The sequence below is a fragment of the Podarcis melisellensis genome (assembly GCF_964234715.1).
Source record: "Podarcis melisellensis genome assembly, chromosome: 3".
Lineage (NCBI taxonomy): Eukaryota > Metazoa > Chordata > Lepidosauria > Squamata > Lacertidae > Podarcis > Podarcis melisellensis.
In genome coordinates this window covers 279,749-292,717 of record NC_138530.1, presented here as the reverse complement: position 1 = coordinate 292,717, position 12,969 = coordinate 279,749, and the positions used below count along the sequence as shown (strand labels likewise).

The 12,969-nt window shown below is 57.3% G+C and overlaps 1 protein-coding gene across 1 annotated transcript; it reads left to right on the top strand.

The window, feature by feature from the left end:
- On the top strand, positions 1-10,020 carry MPV17 (mitochondrial inner membrane protein MPV17). Its single transcript, XM_081905273.1, has 7 exons — positions 1-147; positions 6,038-6,153; positions 6,400-6,492; positions 6,986-7,081; positions 8,842-8,874; positions 9,232-9,284; positions 9,365-10,020. Exons 1-7 carry the CDS (start codon positions 75-77, stop codon positions 9,432-9,434), a joined length of 534 nt encoding a protein of 177 aa, XP_081761399.1. The 5' UTR covers positions 1-74; the 3' UTR covers positions 9,435-10,020.
- Positions 10,021-12,969: the final 2,949 nt, after the last annotated feature.

Below are 12,969 nucleotides of genomic sequence, written 5' to 3'. Positions count from 1 at the left end.
TGGCGGCACGTGGAGTCGCTTTCGGCTCCGGTTCTCCGCGGGCGCTCGTGTCCCCTCGCCGCGCCGGAGGCGGCATGGCGGCCCTGTGGAGAGGCTACCAGAGACTGATGGCCCGGCACCCGTGGAAGGTGCAGATCGGCACCGCCGGTAAGAGGGAGGCCGCGCCCCTGCTCCGGATTCATCCCGGCGTGGCTGCGCCGGCGCTCCTTGGCTCTCCCTGGCCGGGGCGGGGAGGGCTCCGGGGCAGGAATCTCATTTCCAGGAAAGGGGAAGCAGGTGCCTTGGGATTTCAAGCGTCCTCTCCTCGTTGCATTTGTTCCCGCCTCAAAGAAGCCTGTGCATGTCTTCTTGTTGTTGTTTAGTCTATTCGTGCCCGCCTCTTCATTGACCCCCTGGACCAGAGCACGCCAGGCCCTCCTGTCTTCCACTGCCTCCCCCAGTTTGGTCAAACTCATGCTGGTAGCTTCCAGAGCACTGTCCCACCATCTCGTCCTCTGCCGTCCCCTTCTCCTTGTGCCCTCCATCTTTCCCAACATCAGGGTCTTTTCCAGGGAGTCTTCTCTTCTCATGAGGTGGCCAAAGTACTAGAGCCTCAGCTTCAGGATCTGTCCTTCCAGTGAGCACTCAGGGCTGATTTCCTCCAGAATGGAGAGGTTGGATCTTCTTGCAGGCCATGGGACTCTCAAGAGTCTCCTCCAGCACCAGAATTCAAAAGCATCAATTCTTCGGCGATCAGCCTTCTTAATGGTCCAGCTCTCACTTCCATACATCACTACTGGGAAAACCAGAGCTTTAACTATACGGACCTTTTACAGATAACTAAACCAGAGCTTTAACTATACGGACCTTTGTTGGCAAGATGATGTCTCTGCTTTTGAAGATGCTGTCTAGGTTTGTCATTGCTTTTCTCCCAAGAAGCAGGGGTCTTTTAATTTTGTGACTGCTGTCACCATCTGCAGTGATCATGGAGCCCAAGAAGGTAAAATCTCTCACTGCCTCCATTTCTTCCCCTTCTATTTGCCAGGAGGTGATGGGCCCAGTGGCCACGATCTTCGTTTTTCTTTTTTTCTTTTTTTTGATGTTGAGCTTCAGACCATATTTTGCACTCTCCTCTTTCACCCTCATTAAAAGGTTCTTTAATTCTTCCTCACTCTCTGCCATCAAGGTTGTGTCATCTGCATATCTGAGGTTATTGATATTTCTTCCGGCAATCTTAATTCCGGTTAGGGATTCATCCAGCCCAGTCTCCATCTTCACCACAACCCTGTGAGGTAGACTAGTCCCCCAGTGGCTGAGTGGGGGTCACAAGCCCGCTGTTTGACCCCCAGCTGGACTGCCTCCTGGAGAATGGGTGGTGCAGGGAGCTGTGCTGAAATGTTGGGGGGCCGCAGATGGCTCTGACTAGCCGGCCCCCTGCCTGAAGGACGTTGGGCTGCCCAACTCTTCCCAGGTGGGAGGACCCCACCCCCAGTCAGGAGCTAAAGAAGTGGGGTCCTTCAGTCCACCATCACAGGGGTCAGCAGCCAGAGACCAAGCCCAGATGGGAGCATCCTTGGGTCCTGCCCTGGGGTGCCTCACAGTCGGCTTATATCCTTCAAGTTCATCCGCAAGCAAATGCCTTTTGCACGCAGGCTCCGTGAAATAGGAATTCTGTTTCTCTTGAAATCAGACGGGTACCCACAGTGCCGACGTTTGGCCGCCTGATGAAAATGTTTTTGCTTTGCCAAGTGCTTTTAGATAATTCATTTGATTCCCTCTTGGTCATTGCTCTGCATTTTTATGGTTTTCAAAAATGATTTTAGTGTAGACTGCTAGATTTTATGAGTTTGCGGCTTATAAGTGCCCTTAAAAATCAAAAAGCGCTGTCCAAAAGCCAACGCCACCTGCAGGTCTTCATACCTGCCCCACAGCAAAGGTGGTGGAACGTTGTATGTGACTGTAAGTGTGACAAGCCTGCCTAGCTGTAGCTAGGGTGGGGGGAGGAACTTTGCCTTTACCTGAAGACCCAAGGAAGACCCGCCTGGCACCTTAGCAGGGCTGAGTCCCCTTGTGCAGCCAGGATAGCACCCTCTGCCTGGACTGGGGCCGGACCCTCCCTGCAGCAGCTGCCGCTCTGGATTCTGTGTCCCAAACAAGTTCTGAAGCAGCAGTCCTCCCCACCCCGGACTCCCCAGCTCCTGGCCACCAACCTGGATGGCTTTAAAAGAGGATGAGACAAATTCATGGGGGGTGGGGCTATGGAAGGATATTAGCCATGATGGCAGCAATGCTTCTGAATATCTGAATATTGCTGGGAACCGCAAGAAGGGAGAGTTGCTCTTGTGCTCAGATCCTGCTTGCAGGGTTCCCACAGGCATCTGACTCACCTCTGTGAGAACAGGATGCTGGGCTAGAGGGGCCACTGGCCTGATCCAGTTGCTGCTTATCGGGTTTTTCTTGTTGTTATTTAGTTGTTTAGTGGTGTCCGCCTCTTCGTGGCCCCCTGGACCAGAGCACACCAGGCACTCCTGTCTTCCACTGCCTCCCCCAGTATGGTCAGACTCATGTTTGTAGCTTCGAGAACACTGTCCAACCATGTCATCCTGTCGACCCCTTCTCCTTGTGCCCTCCATCTTTCCCAACATCAGGGTCTTTTCCAGGGAGTCTTCTCTTCTCTTGAGGTGGCCAAAGTCTTGGAGCCTCAGCTTCAGGATCTGTCCTTCCAGGGAGCACTCAGGGCTGATTTCCTTCAGAATGGAGAGGTTTGATCTTCTTGCAGTCCATGGGACTCTCCAGAGTCTCCTCCAGCACCAGAATTCAAAAGCATCCATTCTTTGGCAATTAGCCTTCTAGATGGTCCAGCTCTCACTTCCATACATCACTACTGGGAAAACCAGAGCTTTAACATAGCTTTTAATTGGGTTCTTAAGTTCTAACATTTTTGATATGGGTTGCCAGGCCTTGCAGGTGGGGAGAGTTGCTGCTCTCTTGCTTCTGCCCTTTTGGGGGGCTTCCCATTGGGGCACCTGGCTGGCGGCTGCAGGGTGGGGGGAACAGGATGCTGGACCAGGTGGAGCCTTGGCCTAGAAGAAGTCCCAGCAAAAGACGAGTGGATACAAAAGCTTATGGAATATGCAGACATGGCAAAACGTACTTGAAAAATAAGAAATCAAGATAGAAAACTTTTTGTAAAAGAATGGAAATGGTTTAGGGAATATTTACAAACTGTAAACAGATAGGAACATTTACAGGTTTATTGTAATAACCTGCAGTTTTATAAGAGTATATATTTAAAATACGTGAATAAATGAGCAAGTTAAGTTAATTTGGATGTGCGGAAGATGTTAAAAATAAATTTAAGGAGCCACAGAAAGAGGGGGAAGGAAGTCAAGTTTTGAAATGTTAAAATGATTGTAAAATTATTGAAATATATAAAAAAGAAAGTCTGAAATATAAAATGAAAGGGTGGGCCTTGGCCTAGATCCAGCAGGGCTTCTCTTAGCTCCTCCCCCTGCTTCACTTCTCCTGGGGGGGGGCCGTCCATCCTTCCACCAGGTGCCATGGAACTGCCCGCCTGCTGTGTGTGGTGGGGGCGGGGAGTGGCCACTGAGTGGCGCTGGCAGCCTCCCAAGGCTCCTTGCGGGTGAAGTCATCGCCCGGGGAGTCGTCAATCTCTGTGGTGCGGCTGGCAAAGAGCGACTCTCATCCCATTACACTTGGCCCGGCTGCCAGCTGCGTCATACAGGTGCCACCTCTCTCCTTCCCGCCAATCTGGGTGAGTGAATGAATGAATGAATGAATGGAGCTGGGAGGGAGCCTTTGGTGACAGAAGCTGTGAGTTTGTCAATGAGCAAGTGGAGAAGCGGAGCCAACACCACACTGTTTCTGACACGGCATCACAGACACAGGGGGGGGGGTCCCTGTCTCTCGGGGGCTGAATATCCCCCCCAAGGAAAGTCTGCACAGGCAAGGGCAGGGAGGGGGGAGGCATTAGATAGCAGGCATTGGGACTAGTTTGGGAAGGGGCCCTTGCATGAGAAGAGCCAAATGTCCTGTTCTCACAGTGACCAGCCAGGTGCCCCCAAATGAATGACAGCCCCCCCTTGCCCAGAGCATGACCTGAGCCCAACTCAGTTCTGTGTGCTGCTTCCTTTCAAACCTTCAGATTCACAGAAACTCGCCTCTTCTTCCTCCTCCTCCGCTGCAGATCTGGAACATCCCTGTTTCCTGGGGACTCTGGTGTTCTTCAGGAAGGGGGCGTTCTGTGACCCTCTGTGGGGGGCGTCTTCCAGTCATGGGGCTGGCGCATACTTTTGCAGGGCCCCAATTTCATGCTCAAGGCCGGAGTGAAATCTTGATGTTCATTCCGCTTTGCCATCTCGTTGGATTTCCCTTTCCCAACTCCTTTTCTTTTGCCTTCCTGCCAGGGGCTGTTAAATAGCTGGGGGGCAGAGCAGTCACTGAGACAGGGGGCACATTTGGCATTTCTGGCAGATTCTTAGAATGGTAGAATTGGAAGGGACCCCCAAAGCCCATCCAGTCTAACCCCCTTCAGTGCAGGAATCGCAGAGTCTGTGTAAAAACCTCCCAGGAAGGGGAGCCCCACCCTCCTTGGGACCTGGAGGTCAGAGCATGCAGAGGAAAGGGAGGCAGCTGTGCTGCTCTGGAGACCCTGGCTTGCAGGCTGTGGCTGAGCCCCCTCCCTCGCTTGGCCATGGCCCCCTTCCGTCTCCCCTCTCTGGGGGAAGAGAGGCAGCTTCTCTTCTTCTGGGCACAGGGCTGTGTCTTCTCCCTTTGCCAGCTCCCTGGATCCACTCCAAGGAGGGAGGCTTGACGTCAACAGATAGCTGGCAGGGACTTTTGGGGAGGCAGTGGCTCAGAGGCTCTGCCCCCTTGGCCAGAGACCAGAAAACGCCAGGCCTGGGCTGGGGAAGATGTGGCTTGGCAGAAATGGAGGCAGCCCTGCACCCCCTTTCCTTCTCCTTCCAACCCAGCAGTCTATAGTTTGCTTCTATTTTTGTTGTTTAGTCATTTAGTCGTGTCCAACTCTTTGTGACCCCCTGGACCAGAGCACGCCAGGCACTTCTGTCTTCTACTGCCTCCCGCAGGTTGTTCAAACTCATGCTAGTAGCTTCGAGAACACTGTCCCACCATCTCGTCCTCTGCCGTCCCCTTCTCCTTGTGCCCTCCATCTTTCCCAACATTAGGGTCTTTTCCAGGGAGTCTTCTCTTCTCCTGAGGTGGCCAAAGTCTTGGAGCCTCAGCTTCAGGATCTGTCCTTCCAGTGAGCACTCAGGGCTGATTTCCTTCAGAATGGAGAGGTTTGATCTTCTTGCAGTCCATGGGACTCTCCAGAGTCTCCTCCAGCACCAGAATTCAAAGGCATCCGTTCTTCGGCGATCAGCCTTCTTGATGGTCCAGCTCCCACTTCCATACGTCACTACTGGTTGCTTCTCTAGGCAGCATCATAAATTGTGGAGTTGGAAGGGACCCTGAGAGTCATCTAGTCCAACCCTCTGCAACACAGTGATCACAACTAAAACATCCCTGACTGATGACCACCCAAATTTTTATCTTTTTGTAAACCACTTTGAGGGACCCTCCCCCATCAAGCGGTGTATGAATTTTAGGAAAGAAATACATTGTTTTGTGTGTACATGAGGTTTTCCACGTGAGGAGCGTCCGCACAGCTGAGCCTGAAGAGTTTCCATCTGGCGAGAACTGCAGCCCCTGAGCCACGAGATCCCGTGCGGCTGGCTCAGCCGTAACGCCAAACATGGTTCGGCTCGGGGGGGGGGGTCATGCACGGCCCTCCCTCCTTTTCTGCCTGGAGCAAACGAGCTCAGAGCCGCCTTCAGGCTGGCAAACTGGGGTCTGAGCTGGCCTTGCCAACCAGGATCAAAACACTCAGGTTTAATTCCAGTTTTCAATCCGGATCTTCAAGGCAACCAGGAGCCAACTGTGCTTTGGCTCAAGCCAGGAGTGAGTCATTTGACTTGTCCTCTGGGGCTGGGCAGACATTGCACCCCACCCACGAGATGATGTTGCTTTTGCACAGGGACCCTGGTGGGCGTGGGAGATGTGATTTCCCAGCAGGCAGTGGAGAGGAGGGGGCTGGCTGGACACAGCAGCCGGCGGACCCTGAAGATGATGGCCATCGGTTTCTGCTTTGTGGTGAGCCTGGGCAAAGTGGGTGTGTGGGGGGGTGAGAACTGGGGGCACAGGAGCACCAAGCCAGAAGGGCCTCCGGGCTGGGAGACGTTCCTCTTGGCTCCTGGGGAGACTGCTTCCCCAAGGGGGCTGGGCCGGGGGGGCGCCTTGACCTGGCAGGCCTGGGTCTCCCTGGTCCTCTGTGGCTGTAGGGGGAGGCTCTGCCTCAGTTGCTGTGCTGTGACCCCGGACTGCCCCTCTCCCCTGCAGGGCCCGGTCATTGGAGGCTGGTACCACGTCCTTGACCGTCTGGTGCCCGGCACCACCAGGGTGGCTGCGTTCCAGAAGATGCTGCTGGATCAGGTCAGGGGCCTTTCTCCGTGGGGTCCCCAAGCCAACCGGCCGGCCAGGACTTTGCGGGCTCCTCTTCCACAGCTAAGGAATCCCTGGCAGGCGGGCATCCGACCTCAATTCAGAAACCTCCCCGGAAGGAGAGTCCACCACCTCACAGGGGTCTCTGTTCCACCGTCAAACAGCAAAGCTTTCCCTAGTGGTTCATCTCCTTTCTTGCATTTAAATCCGTTGCTTTGGGTCCTCCCCTCTGGAGGAGCAGCAGAAAGCAAGCTGGCGGCTTCTTTGGGCGTTCGAAGACAGCTGCCATATCTCCTCTCCCTGCTCCAGCCCCCAGGACGACTTGTTCTGATGCTTGGTTTGGCCCCTCTCTCCGTCAGCTGCACAGGGGCGGGTGGGGAGGGGGCCTCCTGGGGGGCCAGGGAGCTCTTCCTCCTTCCCAGCTCCTTGGTTGAGGTCTCCACCTTCTCCCCAGGGATCCCCTCACCTTCCTCCTCTCCCACAGGCCGGCTTTGCCCCCTGCTTCCTGGGCTCTTTCCTGGCTGTGGCAGGAGCGCTCAACGGCCTGTCCCTGGAGGAGAACTGGGACAAGATCAAGCGGGTGAGTTGGCCGCAGGGCAGCTGGCAGGGAAGGGGGGTGGCCATCTCTGGAGCGGCAGAGTTGCAAGGGACCCGCCGGTCATCTAACATGCCCTCCCCCACTGCAATGAAGAATCCATGATTTCCCCCCTTGATGCTGCCAGTATTGGGGCGTCCCTCTGCCTCTGTGCTTGTAGACAATTGCTCTGCCAGAGAGTTCTTCCTCGGAGGTTTCCATTCCGCCTTCGGAGAGGCGTTTTGGGACGTCTTCCATGGCTGGATCCAGGTCTGACAAAAGGAAGGACTTCTTGGCCCAAGAACACTTAGTTAAGCAGCGGAACTCCCTTCCACAAGGGGCAGCGATGGCCACCCATTTGGATGGCTCTTAGATAAGGGAAACTCCTCCAGGATAAAGCTGCTAGTCCTCATGGCCAAAGGAGAGGGAAGCTGACGCCCTGCTGTGCCCTTCCCCTGCTGGATGAGGCCAGTGGCCCTTCTGGGGCAGCCTCCTTTTCTCACAGTCGCCGGCCAGGTGCCCCCAAGGGAAGCCGCCAAGCAGGATCTGAGTGCGAGAGCCCTCGCCTGGTGGGGGGAGAGGGGCCACTGGACAAGGGGGCCGTCCCCTTTGCTCTGGCCCTGCTCCCCCTCCGATGTCCTGGCCTGCCACAGAGGCCCCTGCCCATCCCTCCAGCCCCTCTGCCCTTTGAGCTGCAGCATCTGCCCCCCCGGCTGCCATTCTGCCGCCTCCCGTCCTGCGAGGGCCCTGCGTGACCCCTGCCAATGTCTCTCGCGTCACCTGGACAGCCTGGTGCAGGGATCTGGCCCGCCTGACACACGCACAGCCCCCTCCCCGCCTCTTTCAAGAGCCTTTTCTTCCCATCTCATCTTACTGTGGACTGAAAGACTCGGCTGCTTTACTCACCAGAGATGAGTCACAGGAGGATAAATGTCACAGTGACCCCCCCCCTCCTGAGGAGCTGGATGTGCCACCAAGAGGGAGAGGGAGGGGGTGGAGAGAGCCAAGCAGGATCCTTGGGGGAGGGGGGCTAACGCACCAGCACCCCTCTGCCTTTTCCTGACCCCCACTTAGGAGTAGAAAATTGGGGGTCCCATGGGCCAGAAGTATAGAGGGGGGGCCATGGTGGGCTTCCCTGGACCAGAAGGGTTTCTGCTCCCCCAACCCCACCAGGACTTTTCCAGGACCGAGCCCCAGCTGGCTTCAGGCGCCCCAAGGGCAGGGGTGGGAGTGGCTGAGCCTTTGCAAAGGGGGACCCCCCCCCCGTGTCCCTCAGGGAGGTGGGCCGGTTGGAAGCGCCCTGAGACCTCCGAGTATAGGGCGGTTTATAAATTCAATTAATAATAATAATAAATGACCCCTCCATGGAGTGCTGTGAAGGTGACTTGGGAGGAGGGAAGTCTTGGAAGGAATGGGGGTTGTTTTCTAAGAGGGGGGGTGAGGTGAAGTATATGAAAGGAAGACCAACAACATTGTTATTGTTATTCTTTGTTAGATTTATATTCCACCCTTGATCACAAGATCTCAGGGCAGTTCACAGGATAAACTCAAAGGCCAAAGCGCAAGGAGGGCAGCCTGTTTCTGTCTGAGAGAGAGGAGTCTGGGATAAACTTCTGGAGACGCTCCCTGGCTCTGGGCCTCCCCAGAAGTCTCCCGGAGGTGCCTGGCATGGAGAAGTCCCTCTCGGCAGGGGTGGGGTTGACTGAGCCATGGCGGGGGGGCCTGCAAACCAGCCAGCACTCAACCCCCTCCTCTCTGTGTTGCAGGACTACACGGATGCCCTGATCACCAACTATTACGTGAGTCCTCCGGCTGCCCCCTGGCAGGACCTGCCTCCCTGTGCCGCCTGCCATCCGCCTCCCCCCCCCCAGCCCTGCCTGGCAAAGGGGGCTCCTTGGCTGCCCTTCCAGAGGCTCCACAGGATCGCCTGGTCAATCGGTCAGCAGCATCTCCCTGGCAGCTCCAAGCTCAGCACATCACAGAATTGTAGAGTTGGATGGGCCCCCAATTGTCACGCAGGAATCACAGCTCCCCTTCCCCTGGTGGCACTGAGAGGCTTGGGCCTGGGGGTTTGGGGAGGGGTCTTCCTGGGGCCCTGCGCTTGGCGGCCACGCTGCTTCCCCAGTGGCGCATCTCTCGCTCCCTCTCCCTTTCAGATCTGGCCGGCTGTGCAAGTGGCCAACTTCTACTTCGTCCCCCTGAACTACAGGTAAGACCTCCTTTTCCTGCTTGCAGGATCCGCCCCCCTTGGCAGAGTCGCTGCCCCTCAGCTCTTTCTCTGCCCCCCAGGCTGGCCGTGGTCCAGTGTGTTGCCATTGTCTGGAACGCCTATCTCTCCTGGAAGGCCAACCAGCTGTGACCGGTGGAGGAGACTCATCCTGACTCCAGCCCCTCTGCACCCGACTCTTGTCATCCACTATGGCCTGTCTGGCAATCTGGGCCCTGTGCACCCGCCTGCCCCACAACCAGGAGGCCAGGCTGCTCCATGCACCTCCTCCCCAATACTGCCCCCCCCAATGGCAGAGAGAAGCCCTGAGATATGGTTGGGCTCCAGGCCCCAGTTGCTCCCAGCGGCTGCCTGGCCCAGTTGTCAGGGTTGGTGGGAGCCACAGGTTCACCCCCAGTGGGCCGTATTGCCTGGAGCTCCTTACTGTGTCTGTTTTGGATGGTCTCTGGCAAGGGAAGCCCCCTCTGCCTCAGCACCCGGCTCCCAGACTGGCGAAAGCAGCCCCAGCCCCACATGAGGGTCGAGGCGTCATTCTGTGTCATTGGGAGGCCCCAGGGGTGCTGTGACCCCTGCGCCCCACTGGAAGCTCCTCACTTGCCTCCTTTGTTAGAGCACAGTGGGGAGAAACAGGCAGACTCTAGCCCTGGGGTCAGCAAACTTTCCGCAGGGGGCCGGTCCACTGTCCCTCAGACCTTGTGGGAGGCCGGAATGTACTTTGGGGGGGGGGAAACGAATTCCTATGCCCCACAAATAACCTAGAGATGCATTTTAAATAAAAGCACACATTCTACTCATGTAAAAACACCAGGCAGGCCCCACAAATCACCCAGAGATGCATTTTAAATAAAAGGACACATTCTACTCATGTAAAAACACACTGATTCCCAGACCGTCCGTGGGCCAGATTGAGAAGGCAATTGGGCTGGATCCGGCCCCCGGACCTTAGTTTGCCTACCCATGATCTTCTAGCCCATCTCTTGGCTCTTTCCCCTGGCAGAATGCATGGCAGCCACTTGTGTCAAGTGAGGGGACAGCCTGGGAGTGACCAGGCTTTTATCTGCACTCATCACTTTACATGACTTCCAAAAAGTATTCAGCAACTGTATGAAGGAGAAAGTTCTATTGGGGGCCATTTTGGGATGGCTGCATGGAGCTTCCATGTGCAGGGACAGTCTACCTCAATCCTGGTTGTTAGGGAAGGGAAGCAAGGGAGGGCATCTGGCTGACCACTGTGACAGACTGCAAGGGCCCCCTTTGTGGCTTTCCCTGACCTTCCTGTGAAGGAGGCTATTGAGCCGAATAAATCCATTGTGAAAAACAGCGTCTTCTGTCTTTGATGTGGGCACACGGACTCAGCTTGAGTCTCGGGGTGAAGGTCTCTCAAGCCCAGGAGGTGCGACTCAGCCTCTGGATGAAAAGGTGGACAAAGTGCGGGGCAGGATCTACAGGGAGGGTGTTTGTGTGGCCCCCAGAGGAAGTGAGGAGCAGGCAAAGGTGGCTTTGAAAGGGGAATAGGCAAAGGGGCGGAAATGTCTATCCGTGGCTAAATGGAGGGGTCTACCTTCGGGTGCGAGGGGGTGCTGGACATGACAGGTGCCCCTGCGCTAGTGCGCTTGCAAGCGCCTAAACCACTGCTGCCTTTCGGGGAAGGTGGAATGGGGCATCTGCAAAAGGACTCAAGGAGTCCGGCCCGGCGAAGGTGTCAGGGCGGCTCCGAGGGCCGAGCCTGCGCCGCCCGCTCCCTCGGCTCCTGCCTGCGATGGCGGGACGCGGCCTCCTCCCTCCGGGCCGGTCTTTCTCGCTCGCCTCCTGCCCGGCGCGTGTTTGCCGAGAGGCCAGGCAATTGCCGGCGGCTGTTTGCTTTGTCTCCCGGCGGCCGAGCGCGCCAGCTGAGCCCCGCGCCGTCTTCCCTCGCGAGCGAGGCAGCCTCAGCTCCAGGCGACGCAGAGGCCGGACCCCTTCCCCGGCCAGCGGGGCTTCAGGCGCAGGGCCGGCTCTCCACTCGGCTGGGCCATAAGGTGGGCGCGGGGGCGGGCAGTGCCATGGCCGAAAATAGACCTGTCGGTCAGCCCGAGCCTCCAGGCGCTCTCTGGCCCAGCAAGGCAGACGTAGTTGGGGAGGGACACCCCAAGAAGGACTGCAGCACCCCCTTCCAGCTCCGAGTCCCGCTGCGGCCCAAGCCTGCGCTGGCCCCATCCTTCCTTGGCCATGAGACCCCCAGACCCAGTTCTCTGAAGCGCAAGTGAGCTCCCCTCGGGCCTTTCCTCCCTGGAGAGCCACGCAGAGTCCCGCTTCCCATCGTGGCTCACGATTTGCAAAGGACCTGTCCTATAGGGGCACCCCCGCCTCAAAAGTCTGCCTTCCCCCATTCCAGAAGCGGGAGCCCTAATAATACTCAATTAAAAGGCACTTGGATGAGGTCAGGGGGGGCGGGGGGGTCCGGCTGCGAGGCGAGGAAGAGGCTGCCGCACTAAGAGGCTGGGGGAAGAAAGGCGCTCGCAGGCCTCGCGGTGAGCTTAGCCGGGCCGAGCCTTCCGTGGCAGCCTAGCGAGCCCTTCCCGAAACCCCGGACCCGGAAACCCCACGGGGAGGCAAAGGGCATTTCGGAGCGACCCCTCTGTCCCCAGACAGTCCGCTTCCACCGGCAGAGGCTCTCCAGGGTCTCCAAAGTCTTTGCCAGCCTCACCTGAGGACGCAAAGATTGAACCTGGGCCCTTCTGCACTCCGAGCATCTGCTTCTCCCCCCCCCCCCAGCCAAGGCCTTTCCCGGCCACTATGCGCACTCCTTCCGCTGTGGAGGTCGGGAAGCAGGACCCCTGCCTGACCCCCTCGCTTAACCCAGCCCCTGGCCTCGAGGGAGACCTCAATGGCTATAGGAATGATGGTTGGGGAGCCCGAGCGCACTGGGCGGAAGGGCTCGCGGGCGCCAGTTTGGGCAACATCCCCGCAAAGAGGAGTCGGGATAGCAGAGGACAACCGCTCGGGGCTGCGCTCTGGGGGAGCGAGGCGCGTCTCCAGACCCGGAGGCTGGATGGACAGAGGCAGGGAGAGCGGTCACGGTCGCGCCTGTTCAGCACCGCGGACAGCGGCTGCTCCCGGCCGAATTCGGCGGCTTAGAATTTTCGAATTGTAGAGTTGCCGGGACCTCAAAGGGTCATCTAGCCCAACCAGCTGAAGCCCCTGTTCCTGAGCCTGTGGCCATGTCTCTCCCCGGCGGACATGGAAGGCAGTCTGTGCCCTGTGAGGCGATTTCGCCTGAGGGGGGAGACGGAAGTTCTCCCAAACCACAGCTTCCTCCGCAGCAAGCGCTCATCTTGCCCCCTCCACCGTGACAGCGGCGGAAGGCCAGTGTCTTGGGTCCGCTCGGCTGCCGGCCTCTGCTTCCTGGCTCTGCCCTGCGGGGATTTGTCCGTCTAGCCTTGACCCCAGTTTTGACAGCCTCTCTTTGGGGTTTCCCGCAGCCCAGGTCTGGATCTCCTCTTGGTCTCTGAGTGCTTGAGCCTGAAGCAACAGTTCAGAATCTCACCCTCCTAAGGGCACCTAGTGAGGGAACGCGGAGATGCGACGAAATGGTCCTCCTCTTCAGCTATGTTGTTTTCTTTTAAAATTAATAACTAAAGTAAATTAGATATTGCATCGAGGGCAGAAACCCCCTCCAAGTGGCCAG